Source organism: Ranitomeya variabilis, chromosome 1, assembly GCF_051348905.1.
Source record: "Ranitomeya variabilis isolate aRanVar5 chromosome 1, aRanVar5.hap1, whole genome shotgun sequence".
In the NCBI taxonomy this organism is placed as follows: domain Eukaryota; kingdom Metazoa; phylum Chordata; class Amphibia; order Anura; family Dendrobatidae; genus Ranitomeya; species Ranitomeya variabilis.
The window spans coordinates 1160441809-1160465080 of NC_135232.1; the positions used below are offsets into that span (position 1 = coordinate 1160441809).

Below are 23272 nucleotides of genomic sequence, written 5' to 3' on the forward strand. Positions count from 1 at the left end.
AACCTATTTAAAAGTTCATAGAGCCTAGTTATATATTTTATTTACTATTAATAAGGCCATGATGGACTACGCTGTACCACGCTACAAGCTAACCAGTCGACACTTCTTTTGCGAGAAAAGCCATCCCAACCCTCCACCAGCATGTAGAAGACCGCATTGTCCATGCACTCTGGCAATCTGTGAGTACAAAGGTGCACCTGACAACAGACGCATGGACCTGTAGGCATGGCCACGGAAGATTACGTGTCCATTACGGCGCAATGGGTTAATGTGGTGGATGCATGGTCCACAGGGGACAGCCTACTAAGTCTGTCTGCAGTCCCTAATTCAAATTGTCCTCCACTGTCTAAATCGGAACTTCCACCTTCTGGCTTTCGGCCTATAGTATCAGAAATTAAACTGCATTTGGCCTTCAACTTTGGTTAGGGCCTACTAACGGCTTCTGCCCCTCCCTGGTGTTGTCCTCAACTAAATAAAGCTGAGCTTCAACCTTCCGGCTCTCATTAAGTGGTTTTAAAAAAAAAATGGTGGTTAGGGCCTACTAACGGCTTCTGCCCCTCCCTGGTGTTGTCCTCAACTAAATAAAGCTGAGCTTCAACCTTCCGGCTCTCATTAAGTGGTTTTAAAAAAAAAAAAAATGGTGGTTAGGGCCTACTAACGGCTTCTGCCCCTCCCTGGTGTTGTCCTCAACTAAATAAAGCTGAGCTTCAACCTTCCGGCTCTCATTAAGTGGTTTTAAAAAAAAAATGGTGGTTAGGGCCTACTAACGGCTTCTGCCCCTCCCTGGTGTTGTCCTCAACTAAATAAAGCTGAGCTTCAACCTTCCGGCTCTCATTAAGTGGTTTTAAAAAAAAAATGGTGGTTAGGGCCTACTAACGGCTTCTGCCCCTCCCTGGTGTTGTCCTCAACTAAATAAAGCTGAGCTTCAACCTTCCGGCTCTCATTAAGTGGTTTTAAAAAAAAAAAAAATGGTGGTTAGGGCCTACTAACGGCTTCTGCCCCTCCCTGGTGTTGCCCTCAACTAAATAAAGCTGAGCTTCAACCTTCTGCTCCAAATTACCATTTTAAAAAATGCAATAGGCTTTTCCGGCCTACTAAAGGTGTCTGCCCCTCCCTGGTGTTGTCCTCAACTGAACAAAGCTGAGCTTCCACATTCTGGCTTTCGCCCTATACTATCAGATATTAAACTGCATTTGGCCTACTAGTGTGGTTAGGCCCTTGAAACAGTGTCTGCTGCTCTTGGGTTTGCTACTCCACTGAACAAAGCAATGCCGCCTGTTTAGTCCTGTTACCAATTTTGAACTGCATGTAGCCTACTTTATTCTTTGGCCCTATATCTGTTTCCTCCTCATCCTGCCCATTGCCCAGCCACTGCTAAATGAGTCTGCTGGTACATTGACCTAGACCACTACATTCCCCTTGTACTCTACACAGCCAGAATCTGACCCTGCTGAAAGTAAGGTTCCCCTTCCCGCATGTTATACCACCTTACACAGGGACAAAGAGGAAGGTGCAGATGAAAGTGCAGGTTCCTTCATCAGGTGGGGGGGCATACTCGTTGGCGACGTCACTGGCACAGGGCCCCTCAGAGTACGCAAAAGTGTCGCTGCTGGTGGGAGGCGCCCCCGCCATGCAAACACACCGCCGTACTTTGAGGGGCCCTGTGCCAGTGGCAATGCGAACGAGTGGGCCCCCCCTGCTTGCTCAGGATCACAGCACTTGCAACTTTTAAATACTTACCTTTCCCTGCAACACCGCCGTGACGTAGTCCGCATTTCCTGGGCCCACGAAAAACTTGAGCCAGCCCTACTCCCCCCACAACTTTCCCCCAATTCCTTATGCCCAACTATTATTATACAGTTAATTAAGATTGGCAAGCTTCAGAAACAAGAATGGATGTTTTTGGCATTAAAATGGGCACTGTAGGTGTTTTCCTGGCCTCCACTCACTGCCGACTATGCTTCCCCATTGACTTGCATTGGGTTTCGTGTTTCGGTCGATCCCCGACTTTTAGCGATAATCGGCCGACTGCACTCGACTCGACTCTGGACAAAATCGGGTTTCCCAAAACCCTACTCGATCTTAAAAAAATGAAAGTCGCTCAACCCTATGTAGGAGAGTTAGTAAGCTGTGAAAGGCCAAAGGAGGAGGCTAGAGATAAAAGGTGAGCGGCAGATAGGGAGAGCAGAAAACAAATGGGGATGTTAATGTCTCCCATGATGAGGGTGGGGATGTCACAGGATAGATTGTGTGGAAAATAAGTGGCAAAGTTTTCCAGGAGCTGACAGGAGGGACCCGGAGGGCGATACACCACCGCCACTCGCATGGAGAAGGGGATGTCTGACAGAATGAACATCAAAAGAAGGGAAGACAAGTGAGGTACTTGAGGGATAACCTGAAAGGTACATCTGGTTATTAGGAGGAGACCAACTCCTCCACCTGGTCAGTTGTCAGATCTCGGGGTATGAGAGAAATATAGGCCACCATATGAGAGAGCAGCAGCAGCGGTGGTGTCTGACTGCTGGATCCAGGTTTTAGTAAGAGCTAGAAAGTTAAGAGAATCAGAAAGGAAGAAGTAATGGATGAAGGAGAGTTTATTATACGCTGAGCCAGAATTCCAGAGGCCACAGGTAAAAGAGACAGAAGGCACGCAGGGAATATTAATGAGATTTGCAGGGTTTCTGAGTGTAGTAGGAGAAGTGTTTGACTTAATATAACAAGAAGGGCCGGGTTTGGAAGAGATGTCTCCTGCGACTAGGAGAATGAGGATAGAAACAGTGAGCAGATGGTTAAGTGATTTGCGAGAGCGTCCATTGTGGTGTATGGTGGGACTGACTGGATCTGTGCAGTCTAGGATTGTGAGAAGAGCGTGAGAGCTGAACATAGGAGAAGAGAGGACAGAGGGGCTGATAAAGATGGAATGTGAGTGAATGCAGCAGCCAGGATATAAATTGTACAAATAGTGATCGTGAATATTTGTTGCAATCCAAATGTTCTGGAAATAGGTTTCTTTGAATTTCTTACCTGTCTCCTGCCCTGTCTAACTTCCATGTTCAACTGCCTGGCACTTTGAAGAAAATGCACTTGGAATAAAGTGTGCATATTGCTTGGGTTCTCACTCAGCGTGAAGAATTTATGCTCCATATTGCTTTCTGCTTGTTTGTCTTTGCATATTATTGACTCCTCCTGTCTTAAATCAGTTGATTGACGAGTTAAATTAGACTGAGATCTAAGCACAAAATTCGCTATAAATTAAGACCTGGCCAAGGGGAAGGCTTGAGAGCACAATTTGTCAAAGTGCACAACAGATAAACAGAGCAGGAGACTGGGTATTAATGTTAGGCTACTTTCACACATCAGGTTTTCACCGTCAGGCTCAATCCGGCTAATTTTCAAAAAACCGGATCCGGCAAATGTTGCCGCTGGATCCGGTTTTTTCCCCATAGACTTGTATTCCTGCCGGATTGCGCTGGATGACCTTGCATTTCGTCCGGTTTTAGCCAGATCTGGCAAATCTGCCGTTTCCAGTTTCTGGAAAAAACGTCCATAGCAACGTTTTTTGTCTCCGGCAAAAAAGCCGGAAGCGCCGGATCCGGAAAATGACAGATTCCGGCGCCGGATTCTGTTTTTTTTTTTAAACTGAGCATGCTCAAAATTTTTTTTATCCAGTTATCTAGATATGATAGCCGGATCCGTCGAAAAAACGGATCTGTCGCATCAGTTTTCCACAATCTGCGCTGGATCGGGTTTTTCAAACATTCACCGGATCGGGTTTTTCAAACATTCACCGGATTTTGCCTGATACAAAAAACCTGATGTGTGAAAGTAGCCTGAGACACTCAAACACACTTGCCAACAATTCCTTTGTGCTGCACAATGTATTTTCCATATATATTTGCTCAATCTATGTTCTAGCTGCTGCTTTCTTTCACATCTACCTTTCACACATTCTGCGCAATCCACCCACATCAGTCCCTCTCTACTCTCCTACCATGTACAGCTCTTATGCTCTTCTCATGTTCTTATAACACAAATCCATTCATTCCTATTACACAACACAAACGAAGCGGACATAGCTCTCTCATGCTCCAGCACTGCCCTAATTGGACTTATTCATCTATTTCCTTCTTCTTTCCATCTCTGATCCTACCACGAGTGAGGTTTTGACAAAGACCGCCCCTGGTCGAAACGTTAACCTTATTGCCCGCAATCTACATGTGTCATTAAGCACCTGGTGATGTCTGTACGCACGAATAAAGAAACAATATTTTTTGCATAATTTTCAACCATTTGAGTGTGGCTGATTCTCTTACGAATATTGCACAACACAAGCACTCCATCAAATCAATGAACCATCTATTCACACTCTCTATTCTTCTCTTTGCCCTCCTTGTATTAATACATTTACCTCATTTTCTATTGCAGAGACCCTGTTAATCTCATTAACATTCATTGTATTTCTTCTCCTGATACTTTTAACTGTGCCCTCTGGAATTCCTGATCAGTGTGTAACAAACTCCCCTACATCCATGATTTTTCCTTTCAAATTCTCTTAACCTTCTGGAATTACAGAAACCTGGATCTAGCAGTTGGACACAACCTCCAATTCTGCTCCCTTGTATGGAGGCCACATTTTTTTGCATACCCCGAGACCCAAGAATGGACAAGGTGGAGGTGTTGGTCAGCTCCTTTCAACAAAATGTGCTATTTACAGACCGGACTCTAATCTGTCCTTCATCTCTAAACTCCTGGAACACTTTGTCCACTCTAGTCTGATCCATCATCTCTCACAACTTCCTTCTTGAACCTTTACAATCTAGGACAGAACCAGCTCTCACTAAAGTCTCTAATCATCTACTAACAGCTAAACCTAAGGGTCCTTGCTCCCTGCTGATTCTCCTGGATCTCTCTGCTGCATCTGACACTGTGGATCATCAGCTCCTCCGCACTATGATCTGATCTATCGGCCTCAAGGACACCGTTCTCTCCTGGTTCTCCTCCTACCTCTCAGACTGATCCTTCTTTGTATAATTTCGCAGCTCCTCTTCTCATTTTTTCCCCTACTACCAGGGTTCCTCAAGGCTTAGTCCCAGGTACTCCTCTTACTCCTACTTACTCCTCTGGCGCGCTCCCGTTGTTCCTCCTCGCTGCATTCCGTCCGGCTTCTCCGGTTCGCGGCACTTTGCGCATGCGCCATAGCGCTTCTTCCGCCGCCAGGGATTGTGGGAGGTGGTGACCCGGTGGCTCCGTCCCAACATGGTGGCGCCTACCGGGTATTTCTGTTCGGCGCTTACCTGGGTAAGATGCCTGCACATCTTCGTCGCTGTGATGCCTGCTTCGTTCTAGGTGTTCCTCATCGTCCCCAGATCACGTTTCTGCTTGCCCACTCGCTAGCCAGTGCCTTACCCATTCTGCCTAGCCAGTTACCTTTCCTCCTCTGATTGTGTTTTGTCCGTGTTTCCTTTGCTTCATCCTTACCCTGTCTTATCGTTTCACCTGTGTCCTTGTTATCTTTTAGGATTACATCCATTTACTCTTTTGTTTCTTTTTCAGCTCTCTGCTTTCAGCCATCTCCAGTCCCAGAGTCTTCCTTGTTTTCCAGCACTTTTGCCTATCCGCGTCTTGACCCAGTCGTCCCTTTGGCTCCGGCAGTTGTGGTTCCATCCCCTTTGGGCCTGTTCCTAACACTCCCTGTATAGGGGGTGCATCCATCAGGCTTGCTCGTCCTCGGGGACTCTGGGGCCGTGACCCAGAGGGTCCACTTTCGGGTTTACCTTCCCTTTGTCTTTTCTCTGTGATATTATTGTCGGGGTTCCTTAGGACTCGGTCCTACGTCCCCTCTTCTTACTGTCGGGTTTCCCCTGGACTAAGGTGTAGGTCCTCTCCTCTCACTGTCGGGTTCCTCAGGGTTCACTCCTAAGCCCCCTACTCTTACTGTTGGGGTTCCACAGGGTTCAGTTCTAGGTCCCCTAATCTTCCCTCTATACACTGCCCCAATTCGACAAACCATCAGTAGATTCAGTTTTCACCACCATCTCTCTGTTGGTGACACCAATTTAACACATCCGCTTCCTGATATCAACCTCACATTACTACAATAAACCAAGAATTGTCTGTTCACTGTCCATTATGTCCTTCCATTTTTTATCTAAGGCCTCTTTCACACATCCTGATATTTCCGGTCCCGGAAAAACAGTACCGGAGATATCCGCGTATGTGTGTGTAATACTTGCAGCACACGTGTGGCAACCGTGTGCCGCATCAGTACCACATGGACGGCCAGCAGGAAGGAAATGCTACAGTAAGCGCTGTTCCCCGGCGGCAGGTGCTGAAGACGGCTCTCATCATTCTACCCTGCTCTGCCGGCGATTTGCCCGGCTCTTTCCACTTGCCCTGTAGCAGTGGTAAGTGGGGTTGGTAATGGGGTTAGTGGTGACCTCATCGCTGGCATTTTCCCATGGTCCTGAGGTCACCGCAGTTCAGACCGGCTAGGAACACCGCCTCAGTGACATCACTGAGGCTGGGCTTGCTGCATCTCATTCACCAGTGGTTCTCAGCCTTGAGGGTCACATCTTGGCATCGTCCTGGCTGAAAACGAATTATCCCCTAGACATGGATCACGGCGTGGGACAGAACAACAGACAGGTATGGTATATTGTTGTTTCTTTATTTTTGGTTTATTACAGGAGAAAAAGGGCTTCGGTGGAATTAGGTGAGGTCGTAAGTATGGTTTATTGAAACTATTAAAGAAGTCTGTGTCATTTTTTCAATTAAAGGACTTTATTCTGGGTGTCTGTGTTTCTTACGATGTGATTATGGGGTTAGTAATGGGCGCGTCTTATTGATGCCCCTCCTTTATCAACCTCGGGGCTTGATGTCACCAGACAATACAAAAGTGACATCAACCCGCCCAACTATTACCCCACTTGCTGCTGCTACAGGGCAAGTGGGAAGAGCCAGGCAAAGCGCCAGAATTGGTGCATCTAATAGATGTGCCTTTTCTGGGCAGCAGCAGACTGCTTATTTTAGGCTGGGGGGGGCCTAATATCTATGGCCCCTTACCAGCCTGAGAATACCAGCCCCCAGCTGTGAGCTTTAGCACGGCTGGTTGTCAAAAATGGGGGGACCCACAGCGTTTTTTACATTATTTATTTAACTAGCCTTGCTGAAGCTGACAGCTGAGGGTTGCAGCCCCAGCTGTGAGTTTTGCCTGGCTGGTTATCAAAAATAGGGGGGGGGGAACCCACATCAGGTTTTTCACTCACAGGCGGCGGGTGAGGAATGCCCCCATCATCCGCTCATGCTGTCACTGTTATTAGGTGTAGGTTGATGGGGTAACAGTCCCAAAAGCCCCCACATGCTGTCATCGTTCTGACTTGAATATAACTCTCATCATTCTCCTCTTCTTGTGCCGATCGCCGGCAGAGCAGGGGAGAATGATGAGAGCGTCTTCATCCGCTGCCGCCGGGGAACAGCGCTTACTGTAGTGTTTCTTTCTCGGTGCCAATGGGTGTCACATGGATGACATCAATGTGTGTTCTCCGTGTGGACGTGTGCCAGATGTTTTGCGGTAAAAATCGGAAATGTCAGCGTATTTTGCCCACGGACACACGGTCCGTGGAAAGTCAATGACGTGCACAGACCCATTTATTTGAGACACGGATGTGTGAAAGACGCCTAAAACTGGATCTCTCCAAAACTGAACTCTGTGTGTTCCTCCCTCTACTAACCTACCTATGCCTGTAATTGCCATTTCCGTGTGTGGTTCTACCATAATTTCCGAGCAGCATACTCGCTGTCTTGGCTTTATAATTGACTCAAAACATTCCTTCACCCCCCCACATCCGATCACTTGCTTAGGTCACCTGCACCTCAAAAACATCTCCAGAATCTGACCTTTTCTCATCTATGAAACTGCAAAATCTCCTGCTGTCGCTCTGATTTAGTCTCTCCTGGACTACTGCATTGCTCTCCTGATCATTCTCCATCTTACTAAACTCTCCCCTCTGCAATCCATCCTGAATTCAGCAGCCAGAATCATATTTCTGATGATGTAGAAATACTTGGCACTCATATAGGTGTGTGGAAAAAATTTCCAGTAATAAATGAGACGTTTCGGTCAATACCTGACCTTCATCAGTCATCTGAATAGAGGAGATGAGATCTGTGTGGCAGCGCGCTATGTGGGAGTCTGCAGTATCATATTTCTGACCAGCCGCTTCACTGATGCCGCCACACTGTACCAGTGATTGCACTGGTTGCCTATCTGCTACAGAATTCAATATGAACTTATCTCTCTCAGCCACAAAGCGCTCCACAGTGCTGCACTGTCCTAAATCTCTTCCCTCATCTCTGTCTACTTCCTACCCGTCCTTTCCACATTGCTGCACTGCCCTACATCTCCTCCTCATCTGTCTACCACCTACTTGTCCTCTCCAGAGTGCTGCACCGCCCTACATCTCCTCCTCATCTGTCTACCACCTACTTGTCCTCTCCAGAGTGCTGCACCGCCCTACATCTCCTCCTCATCTGTCTACCACCTACTTGTCCTCTCCAGAGTGCTGCACCGCCCTACATCTCCTCCTCATCTGTCTACCACCTACTTGTCCTCTCCAGAGTGCTGCACAGCCCTACATCTCCTCCTCATCTGTCTACCACCTACTTGTCCTCTCCAGAGTGCTGCACTGCCCTACATCTCCTCCTCATCTGTCTACCACCTACTTGTCCTCTCCAGAGTGCTGCACCGCCCTACATCTCCTCCTCATCTGTCTACCACCTACTTGTCCTCTCCAGAGTGCTGCACCGCCCTACATCTCCTCCTCATCTGTCTACCACCTACTTGTCCTCTCCAGAGTGCTGCACCGCCCTACATCTCCTCCTCATCTGTCTACCACCTACTTGTCCTCTCCAGAGTGCTGCACAGCCCTACATCTCCTCCTCATCTGTCTACCACCTACTTGTCCTCTCCACAGTGCTGCACCACCCTACATCTCCTCCTCATCTGTCTACCACCTACTTGTCCTCTCCAGAGTGCTGCACCGCCCTACATCTTCTCCACATCGCCCTACCTGTGCTCTCTTTCTACTAAATATCCAAGGCTAACAACTTCTATAATCTGAACCTCCCACTCTTGTCTCCATGACTTCTCTTGTGCTCCACCAGTTCTCTGGAATACTCTACTCAGGACAATCCATTTAATGTTCAGTCTCCATAGTTTTACGCTTGCCTTAAAATCACAGCTCCTTATCCCCTCACTAATCTAGCTAGCCCCTGTCCTCACTTCTGCTCAGGATCTGCCCCCTCCTATCATCTGTTCCCTTACGCTTCACGCACTCAGCAGCACTTGGTACCTGCAGTTATACACACACTGGCTGGTGAGCGGGTCATGCAGCGTTATATAACTGCCTCCATGTGTTACATTTATGGCCGCACTTTTTATCCTTTATGTCCCCTAGGTCCTCAGATTGTAGCTTGCGAGCAGCAGGACGCTCACTCCTCAGTGATTACGCTGTAATGTCTTTATTGTCTTATTGTCTCTACTTGTCCAGTCTGAATATTGACACTATCGATATATAACAATCATTATAATGTGGCGTTCTTACAATACTCCATACGTTTCTCACCTCGTGGGTCAGCGAGGCGTCTGTGAGATCTGGCTGGGCGCCAGTCACACGTCATCAGCGCCAATGATGGTGTATAGTGGATGTAGGGTGTGATACTAGACTGGTGAATGGACGTCACTGCTGGAAGTGAAATGGCGCCATGCACTGGCATCTTACCCGGAATGAAGCGCTCTCGCTCTTGGATTGGGGGGTACGGCATGGGATGGGGGTCGTTTTCCATTGAAAACTGGTGAGGAGACGAGGGAAGAAGAGGAGAACCTGAAACACAGGAGGAGAGCAGGTTACACCAGACGGCAGATGCAGCAGAGCCGACCACGTCCCAGAGCACTGTCTACACTGACACATTGTAACGAGAGCAACGTGCGGCCCTGGGAAAAAGAAAAGAAGGGCCACAAATGCCGACATATTACACAATCCCACAAGACCAGCTTACACATTATCACTGCCACACACACTGCATGCTACATACACTAATGTTACACACACTGCATGCTACATACACTAATGTTACACACACACTGTATGCTACATATACTAATGCTACACACACTGCATGCTACATATACTAATGTTACACACACTGCATGCTACATACACTAATGTTACACACACTGCATGCTACATACACTAATGTTACACACACACTGTATGCTACATATACTAATGCTACACACACTGCATGCTACATATACTAATGTTACACACACTGCATGCTACATACACTAATGTTACACACACTGCATGCTACATATACTAATGTTACACACACTGCATGCTACATATACTAATGTTACACACACTGCATGCTACATATACTAATGTTACACACACTGCATGCTACATATACTAATGTTACACACACTGCATGCTACATATACTAATGTTACACACACTGCATGCTACATATACTAATGTTACACACACTGCATGCTACATACACTAATGCTACACACACTGCATGCTACATACACTAATGTTACACACACTGCATGCTACATATACTAATGTTACACACACTGCATGCTACATATACTAATGTTACACACACTGCATGCTACATATACTAATGTTACACACACTGCATGCTACATATACTAATGTTACACACACTGCATGCTACATATACTAATGTTACACACACTGCATGCTACATACACTAATGTTACACACACTGCATGCTACATACACTAATGTTACACACACACTGTATGCTACATATACTAATGTTACACACACACTGCATGCTACATATACTAATGTTACACACACTGCATGCTACATATACTAATGCTACACACACTGCATGCTACATATACTAATGTTACACACACTGCATGCTACATATACTAATGTTACACACACTGCATGCTACATACACTAATGTTACACACACTGCATGCTACATACACTAATGTTACACACACACTGCATGCTACATACACTAATGTTACACACACTGCATGCTACATATACTAATGTTACACACACTGCATGCTACATATACTAATGTTACACACACTGCATGCTACATATACTAATGTTACACACACTGCATGCTACATACACTAATGTTACACACACTGCATGCTACATACACTAATGTTACACACACACTGTATGCTACATATACTAATGTTACACACACACTGCATGCTACATATACTAATGTTACACACACTGCATGCTACATATACTAATGCTACACACACTGCATGCTACATATACTAATGTTACACACACTGCATGCTACATATACTAATGTTACACACACTGCATGCTACATACACTAATGTTACACACACTGCATGCTACATACACTAATGTTACACACACTGCATGCTACATATACTAATGTTACACACACTGCATGCTACATACACTAATGTTACACACACTGCATGCTACATATACTAATGTTACACACACTGCATGCTACATACACTAATGTTACACACACTGCATGCTACATACACTAATGTTACACACACACTGTATGCTACATATACTAATGTTACACACACACTGCATGCTACATATACTAATGTTACACACACTGCATGCTACATATACTAATGCTACACACACTGCATGCTACATATACTAATGTTACACACACTGCATGCTACATATACTAATGTTACACACACTGCATGCTACATACACTAATGTTACACACACTGCATGCTACATACACTAATGTTACACACACACTGTATGCTACATATACTAATGCTACACACACACTGCATGCTACATATACTAATGTTACACACACTGCATGCTACATACACTAATGCTACACACACTGCATGCTACATATACTAATGTTACACACACTGCATGCTACATATACTAATGCTACACACACTGCATGCTACATATACTAATGTTACACACACTGCATGCTACATATACTAATGTTACACACACTGCATGCTACATATACTAATGTTACACACACTGCATGCTACATATACTAATGCTACACACACTGCATGCTACATATACTAATGTTACACACACTGCATGCTACATATACTAATGTTACACACACTGCATGCTACATATACTAATGTTACACACACTGCATGCTACATACACTAATGTTACACACACTGCATGCTACATACACTAATGTTACACACACTGCATGCTACATACACTAATGTTACACACACTGCATGCTACATACACTAATGTTACACACACACTGTATGCTACATATACTAATGTTACACACACACTGCATGCTACATATACTAATGTTACACACACACTGCATGCTACATATACTAATGTTACACACACACTGCATGTTACGTATACTAATGTTACACACACACTGCATGCTACATACACTAATGTTACACACACTGCATGCTACATACACTAATGCTACACACACTGCATGCTACATATACTAATGTTACACACACTGCATGCTACATACACTAATGTTACACACACTGCATGCTACATATACTAATGCTACACACACTGCATGCTACATATACTAATGTTACACACACTGCATGCTACATATACTAATGTTACACACACTGCATGCTACATATACTAATGTTACACACACTGCATGCTACATACACTAATGTTACATACCCTGCATGCTACATACACTAATGTTACACACACACTGCATGCTACATATACTAATGTTACATACACACTGCATGCTACATACACTAATGCTACACACACTGCATGCTACATATACTAATGTTACACACACTGCATGCTACATACACTAATGTTACACACACTGCATGCTACATACACTAATGTTACACACACTGCATGCTACATACACTAATGTTACACACACTGCATGCTACATACACTAATGTTACACACACTGCATGCTACATACACTAATGTTACACACACTGCATGCTACATATACTAATGTTACACACACTGCATGCTACATACACTAATGTTACACACACTGCATGCTACATATACTAATGTTACACACACTGCATGCTACATACACTAATGTTACACACACTGCATGCTACATACACTAATGTTACACACACACTGTATGCTACATATACTAATGTTACACACACACTGCATGCTACATATACTAATGTTACACACACTGCATGCTACATATACTAATGCTACACACACTGCATGCTACATATACTAATGTTACACACACTGCATGCTACATATACTAATGTTACACACACTGCATGCTACATACACTAATGTTACACACACTGCATGCTACATACACTAATGTTACACACACACTGTATGCTACATATACTAATGCTACACACACACTGCATGCTACATATACTAATGTTACACACACTGCATGCTACATACACTAATGCTACACACACTGCATGCTACATATACTAATGTTACACACACTGCATGCTACATATACTAATGCTACACACACTGCATGCTACATATACTAATGTTACACACACTGCATGCTACATATACTAATGTTACACACACTGCATGCTACATATACTAATGTTACACACACTGCATGCTACATACACTAATGTTACACACACTGCATGCTACATACACTAATGTTACACACACTGCATGCTACATACACTAATGTTACACACACTGCATGCTACATACACTAATGTTACACACACACTGTATGCTACATATACTAATGTTACACACACACTGCATGCTACATATACTAATGTTACACACACACTGCATGCTACATATACTAATGTTACACACACACTGCATGTTACGTATACTAATGTTACACACACACTGCATGCTACATACACTAATGTTACACACACTGCATGCTACATACACTAATGCTACACACACTGCATGCTACATATACTAATGTTACACACACTGCATGCTACATACACTAATGTTACACACACTGCATGCTACATATACTAATGCTACACACACTGCATGCTACATATACTAATGTTACACACACTGCATGCTACATATACTAATGTTACACACACTGCATGCTACATATACTAATGTTACACACACTGCATGCTACATACACTAATGTTACATACCCTGCATGCTACATACACTAATGTTACACACACACTGCATGCTACATATACTAATGTTACATACACACTGCATGCTACATACACTAATGCTACACACACTGCATGCTACATATACTAATGTTACACACACTGCATGCTACATACACTAATGTTACACACACTGCATGCTACATACACTAATGTTACACACACTGCATGCTACATACACTAATGTTACACACACACTGTATGCTACATATACTAATGTTACACACACACTGCATGCTACATATACTAATGTTACACACACACTGCATGCTACATATACTAATGTTACACACACACTGCATGTTACGTATACTAATGTTACACACACACTGCATGCTACATACACTAATGTTACACACACTGCATGCTACATACACTAATGCTACACACACTGCATGCTACATATACTAATGTTACACACACTGCATGCTACATACACTAATGTTACACACACTGCATGCTACATATACTAATGCTACACACACTGCATGCTACATATACTAATGTTACACACACTGCATGCTACATACACTAATGTTACACACACTGCATGCTACATATACTAATGTTACACACACTGCATGCTACATATACTAATGTTACACACACTGCATGCTACATACACTAATGCTACACACACTGCATGCTACATACACTAATGTTACACACACTGCATGCTACATATACTAATGTTACACACACTGCATGCTACATATACTAATGTTATACACACACTGCATGCTACATACACTAATGTTACACACACTGCATGCTACATACACTAATGTTACACACACTGCATGCTACATATACTAATGTTACACACACTGCATGCTACATATACTAATGTTATACACACACTGCATGCTACATACACTAATGCTACACACACTGCATGCTACATACACTAATGTTACACACACTCTATACTACATACACTAATGTTACACACACTGCATGCTACATATACTAATGTTACACACACTGCATGCTACATATACTAATGTTACACACACTGCATGCTACATACACTAATGCTACACACACTGCATGCTACATACACTAATGTTACACACACTGCATGCTACATATACTAATGTTACACACACTGCATGCTACATATACTAATGTGATACACACACTGCATGCTACATACACTAATGTTACACACACTGCATGCTACATACACTAATGTTACACACACTGCATGCTACATATACTAATGCTACACACACTGCATGCTACATATACTAATGCTACACACACTGCATGCTACATATACTAATGTTACACACACTCTATACTACATACACTAATGTTACACACACTGCATGCTACATATACTAATGCTACACACACTGCATGCTACATACACTAATGTTACACACACTGCATGCTACATACACTAATGCTACACACACTGCATGCTACATATACTAATGCTACACACACTGCATGCTACATATACTAATGTTACACACACTGCATGCTACATATACTAATGTTACACACACTGCATGCTACATACACTAATGCTACACACACTGCATGCTACATACACTAATGCTACACACACTGCATGCTACATACACTAATGCTACACACACTGCATGCTACATATACTAATGTTACACACACTGCATGCTACATATACTAATGCTACACACACTGCATGCTACATATACTAATGTTACACACACTCTATACTACATACACTAATGTTACACACACTGCATGCTACATATACTAATGTTACACACACTGCATGCTACATATACTAATGCTACACACACTGCATGCTACATACACTAATGTTACACACACTGCATGCTACATATACTAATGTTACACACACTGCATGCTACATATACTAATGCTACACACACTGCATGCTACATACACTAATGTTACACACACTGCATGCTACATATACTAATGTTACACACACTGCATGCTACATATACTAATGTTACACACACACTGCATGCTACATATACTAATGTTACACACTGTATGCTACATATACTAATGTTACACACACACTGCATGCTACATACACTAATGTTACACACACACTGCATGCTACATACACTAATGTTACATACACTGCATGCTACATATACTAATGTTACATACACACTGCATGCTACATACACTAATGTTACACACACACTGCATGCTACATACACTAATGCTACACACACTGCATGCTACATATACTAATGTTACACACACTGCATGCTACATATACTAATGTTACACACACACTGCATGCTACATATACTTATCTTACACACACTGCATGCTACATACACTAATGTTACATACACTGTTATGATCTGGTGGCCTAGGAGCAGCATGAGACATACTCTGGAGAAGGTGGTACCTGTAATGACCGCAGACCCTGAACCTAACACCGCAACTAGAAGTAGCCGTGGAATGTACCTATCACTCCCTAGACATCTCGACACAGCCGGAGGACTAAATACCCCTAGAGAAAGAAAAGGGAAAACTATCTTGCCTCAGAGAAAATCCCCAAAGGATAGACAGCCCCCCACAAATATTGACTGTGAGAGGAGAGGGAAAAAACATACACAGACTGAAATCAGAATTTAGCAAAGGAGGCCACTTCTAGCTAAATAGAAAGGATAGGACAGAGTACTATGCGGTCAGTATTAAAACACTAGAAAATATCCACCACAGAAAATACAAAATCTCCACAGCTAACTAAAGATATGGAGGGTATATCTGCATCTCCAGAGATACCAGCTTGGCTAAACAAATCCTTATACAGACCAAGCTTGACAAGACAAAAACATGGAAAAGAACTGAACAATAAGGCCCACAGCATGTGGACAGCAAAAATCAAGGCCAGAACTTATCTTTGTTGAAATGAACAGCAAAGCAGGAGAGACCAGGCAGGGATGTGAATCCTCCAGGAACAATGGACAACTGGCACTGACTAAAGGGTCAAGCAAGACTAAATAGCCCAGTCAGAATTGCAAAAAGTGGACACACCTGATGAATGCTGCGATCCAGGGACAGCAGCGCTACCACTTATAACCACCGGAGGGAGCCCAAGAGCAGAATTCACAACAGTACCCCCCCCTTGAGGAGGGGTCACCGAACCCTCACCAGAGCCCCCAGGCCGATCCGGACGAGCCAAATGAAAGGCACGAACCAAATCCTCAGCATGAACATCGGAGGCAACAACCCAAGAATTATCCTCCTGGCCATAACCCTTCCATTTGACAGGATACTGAAGCTTCCGCCTCGAAAAACGAGAATCCAAAATCTTCTCAACCACATACTCCAACTCCCCATCAATCAACACCGGGGCAGGAGGATCAACAGAGGGAACAACGGGCACCACATATTTCCGCAACAAAGATCTATGAAAAACATTATGGATGGAAAAAGAGGCTGGAAGGGCCAAACGAAAAGACACTGGATTGACAATCTCAGAAATCCTATAAGGGCCAATAAACCGAGGCTTAAACTTAGGGGAAGAAACCTTCATAGGAACATGACGGGAAGACAACCAGACCAAATCCCCAACCCGAAGCCGGGAACCAACACACCGACGACGGCTAGCAAAACGCTGAGCCCCCTCCTGAGACAACACCAAATTGTCAACAACATGAGCCCAAATTTGTCCACCCCAGGACAATCAGAAGGCTCAACCTGCCCTGAAGAAAAACGAGGATGAAAACCAGAATTACAAAAGAAGGGTGAAACCAAGGTAGCAGAACTAGCCCGCTTATTAAGGGAAAACTCGGCCAATGGCAAGAAAGCCACCCAATCATCCTGATCAGCAGACACAAAGCATCTCAAATAAGTTTCCAAAGTCTGATTAGTTCGCTCGGTCTGGCCATTTGTCTGAGGATGAAATGCGGAAGAAAAAGACAAATCAATGCCCAGCCTAGCACAAAAGGCCCGCCAAAACCTAGAAACAAACTGGGAACCTCTATCGGACACAATATTCTCCGGAATGCCATGCAAACGAACCACATGCTGAAAAAACAACGGAACCAAATCAGAAGAGGAAGGCAACTTAGGCAAAGGTACCAAATGAACCATCTTAGAAAACCGGTCACAAACCACCCAGATAACCGACATCCTCTGAGAAACCGGAAGATCCGAAATAAAATCCATAGAAATATGCGTCCAGGGCCTCTCAGGGACCGGCAAAGGCAAAAGCAACCCACTAGCGCGGGAACAGCAAGGCTTGGCCCGCGCACAAGTCCCACAGGACTGCACAAAAGAACGCACATCCCGTGACAAAGAAGGCCACCAACCAAATCTCTGGTACCAAAAATCCCAGGATGACCAGCCAACACAGAACAATGAACCTCCGAAATCACTTTACTAGTCCATCTGTCAGGAACAAACAGTTTCCCCACTGGACAGCGGTCAGGTCTATCAGCCAGAAATTCCTGAAGAACCCGTCGTAAATAAGGGGAGATGGCAGAAAGAATCACCCCTTCCTTCAGAATGCCGACCGGCTCAAGGACCCCAGGAGAATCAGGCAAAAAGCTCCTAGAGAGGGCATCAGCCTTAACATTCTTAGAACCCGGAAGATACGAGACCACAAAATCAAAACGGGAGAAAAACAGGGACCATCGGACCTGTCTAGGATTAAGCCGTTTGGCAGACTCGAGATAAATCAGATTCTTATGATCGGCCAAGACCACAATACGGTGCTTAGCCCCCTCAAGCCAATGTCGCCACTCCTCAAATGCCCACTTCATAGCCAACAACTCACGATTGCCGACATCATAATTGCGTTCCGCAGGCGAAAACTTTCGAGAAAAGAAGGCACACGGTTTCATCAAGGAACCATCAGAATTCCTCTGAGACAAAACGGCCCCTGCCCCAATCTCAGAAGCGTCAACCTCAACCTGAAAAGGAAGAGAAACATCCGGCTGACGCAACACAGGAGCAGAAGTAAATCGGCGCTTAAGCTCCTGAAAGGCAGAAACAGCCGCAGAGGACCAATTCGTCACATCAGCGCCTTTCTTCGTCAAATCGGTCAGGGGTTTAACCACACTGGAGAAGTTGGCAATGAAACGGCGATAAAAATTAGCAAAGCCCAAAAATTTCTGAAGGCTCTTCACGGATGTGGGCTGGATCCAATCATGAATGGCCTGAACCTTAACCGGATCCATTTCTATAGATGAGGGAGAAAAAATGAAGCCCAAAAAAGAAACCTTCTGTACTCCAAAGAGGCACTTAGACCCCTTCACAAACAAGGCATTATCACGAAGGATCTGAAATACCATCCTGACTTGTTTCACATGAGACTCCCAATCATCCGAAAAAATCAAAATATCATCCAAATATACAATGATGAATTTATCAAGATAATTCCGGAAGATATCATGCATGAAGGACTGAAACACAGATGGAGCATTAGAGAGTCCAAATGGCATCACAAGGTATTCAAAATGGCCTTCGGGCGTATTAAACGCAGTTTTCCATTCGTCACCATGCTTAATACGAACAAGATTATATGCCCCTCGAAGGTCAATCTTAGTAAACCAACTAGCCCCCTTAATCCTAGCAAACAGATCAGAAAGCAAAGGCAAAGGGTATTGGAATTTGACCGTGATCTTATTCAAGAGGCGATAATCAATACAGGGTCTCAAGGAGCCATCCTTCTTGGCAACAAAAAAAAAAACCTGCTCCCAATGGTGAAGAAGATGGCCGAATATGCCCCTTCTCTAAAGACTCCTTAACATAACTCCGCATGGCGGTATGTTCTGGCACAGACAGGTTGAAAAGTCGGCCCTTAGGGAACTTACAGCCTGGAATCAAGTCAATAGCACAATCACAGTCCCTATGCGGTGGAAGCGAACTGGACTTGGGCTCATTGAAAACATCCTGGAAATCTGACAAAAGCTCAGGAATTTCAGAAGAGGGGGAGGAGGAAATTGACATCAAAGGAACGTCACCATGAACCCCCTGACAACCCCAACTAGTCACAGACATAGATTTCCAATCTAATACTGGATTATGCACCTGTAACCATGGGAAACCCAGCACAATAGCATCATGCAAATTATGCAACACCAGAAAACGACAATCTTCCTGATGGGCTGGCGCCATGCACATGGTCAGCTGTGTCCAAAACTGAGGTTTATTTTTAGCCAACGGTGTAGCATCAATGCCCCTCAAAGGAATAGGACTCTGCAAAGGCTGCAAGGGGAAACCACAACGCCTGGGAAACTCCATTAAGTTTAGAGCGGTGCCTGAATCCACAAACGCCATGACAGAAAATGACGATAATGAGCAGATCAGGGTCACAGATAACAGAAATTTAGGTTGTACAGTACTGATGGTAACAGAACTTGCGATTCTCTTGGTACGCTTAGGGCAATCAGAAATAACATGAGCAGAATCGCCGCAGTAAAAACACAACCTATTCTGACGTCTGAATCCTTGTCGTTCAGCTCTAGACACAATCCTATCACACTGCATAGGCTCAGGACTCCGCTCGGAAGACAATGCCACAGTGTGCACAACTCTGCGCTCGCGCAAGCGCCGATCAATCTGAATGGCCAGAGACATAGAATCACTCAGACCAGCAGGCGTGGGGAACCCCACCATAACATCTTTAACGGATTCAGAAAGACCCTTTCTGAAGATTGCTGCCAAGGCATCCTCATTCCATTTAGTCAGTACAGACCATTTTCTAAATTTCTGGCAATATGATTCTGCCGCTTCTTGACCCTGACACAGGGCCAACAAGGTCTTCTCAGCATGATCCACTGAATTAGGTTCATCATACAATAACCCAAGCGCCTGGAAAAAGGTGTCTACATTAAGCAAAGCCGGATTCCCAGGTTCCAGGGCAAATGCCCAATCCTGGGGGTCACCACGCAGCAGAGATATAACAATTTTAACCTGCTGGATGGGATCACCAGAGGAACGGGGTTTCAGAGCAAAAAACAGTTTACAGTTATTTTTAAAGCTCAAAAATTTGGACCTGTCCCCAAAAAACAAATCAGGAGTTGGAATTCTAGGCTCTAAAACCGGAGTCTGAACGATATAATCGGAAATACCCTGTACTCTAGCAGCAAGTTGATCCACACGAGAAGCCAATCCCTGAACATCCATACCAGCGCCGAACTCCTGAGCCACCCAGAGGTAAAGAGGAAAGAAAAAAAAAACACAACAGACTATAGAAAAAAAAATGGCTCAGCACTTTCCTTCCCTTCTTCTGAGATGCGGTTAACTCATTGTTGGCCAGTTGTACTGTTATGATCTGGTGGCCTAGGAGCAGCATGAGACGTACTCTGGAGAAGGTGGTACCTGTACTGACCGCAGACCCTGAACTTAACACCGCAACTAGAAGTAGCCGTGGAATGTACCTATCACTCCCTAGACATCTCAACACAGCCGGAGGACTAAATACCCCTAGAGATAGAAAAGGGAAAACTATCTTGCCTCAGAGAAAATCCCCAAAGGATAGACAGCCCCCCACAAATATTGACTGTGAGAGGAGAGGGAAAAAACATACACAGACTGAAATCAGAATTTAGCAAAGGAGGCCACTTCTAGCTAAATAGAAAGGATAGGACAGAGTACTATGCGGTCAGTATTAAAACACTAGAAAATATCCACCACAGAAAATACAAAATCTCCACAGCTAACTAAAGATATGGAGGGTATATCTGCATCTCCAGAGATACCAGCTTGGCTAAACAAATCCTTATACAGACCAAGCTGGACAAGACAAAAACATGGAAAAGAACTGAACAATAAGGCCACAGCATGTGGACAGCAAAAATCAAGGCCAGAACTTATCTTTGTTGAAATGAACAGCAAAGCAGGAGAGACCAGGCAGGGATGTGAATCCTCCAGGAACAATGGACAACTGGCACTGACTAAAGGGTCAAGCAAGACTAAATAGCCCAGTCAGAATTGCAAAAAGTTGACACACCTGATGAATGCTGCGATCCAGAGACAGCAGTGCTACCACTTATAACCACCGGAGGGAGCCCAAGAGCAGAATTCACAACAATACACACACTGCATGCTACATACACTAATGTTACATACACTGCATGCTACATATACTAATGTTACACACACTGCATGCTACATACACTAATGTTACACACACACTGCATGCTACATATCCTAATGTTACATACACACTGCATGCTACATATACTAATGTTACACACACTGCATGCTACATATACTAATGTTACACACACACTGCATGCTACATATACTAATGTTACACACACTGCATGCTACATATACTAATGTTACATACACACTGCATGCTACATACACTAATGTTACATACACACTGCATGCTACATACACTAATGTTACACACACTGCATGCTACATATACTAATGTTACACACACTGCATGCTACATACACTAATGTTACACACACACTGCATGCTACATACACTAATGTTACACACACTGCATGCTACATATACTAATGTTACAAACACTGCATGCTACATATACTAATGTTACATACACTGCATGCTACATATACTAATGTTACACACACACTGCATGCTACATACACTAATGTTACACACACACTGCATGCTACATACACTAATGCTACACACACTGCATGTTACATACAATAATGTTACACACACACTGCATGCTACATACACTAATGTTACACACACACTGCATGCTACATATACTAATGTTACACACACACTGCATGCTACATATACTAATGTTACACACACTGCATGCTACATACACTAATGTTACACACACACTGCATGCTACATACACTAATGCTACACACACTGCATGCTACATATACTAATGTTACACACACACTGCATGCTACATACACTAATGTTACACACACACTGCATGCTACATACACTAATGCTACACACACTGCATGCTACATACAATAATGTTACACACACACTGCATGCTACATACACTAATGTTACACACACACTGCATGCTACATATACTAATGTTACACACACTGCATGGTACATATACTAATGTTACACACACACTGCATGCTACATATACTAATGTTA

The 23272-nt window shown here is 43.9% G+C and overlaps 1 protein-coding gene across 2 annotated transcripts in view; it reads right to left on the minus strand.

Moving 5' to 3' along the window:
* The window catches only part of LOC143793233 (PC-esterase domain-containing protein 1A-like), a 136144-nt gene that overhangs the window by 33425 nt on the left and 79447 nt on the right, over window positions 1-23272 (minus strand). For both annotated transcript variants that reach the window (XM_077280022.1, XM_077280029.1), the window contains exon 8: window positions 9780-9881. In XM_077280022.1, coding sequence (XP_077136137.1) covers window positions 9780-9881 — 102 coding nt within the window. The remainder of the gene's footprint in view (window positions 1-9779; window positions 9882-23272) is intronic.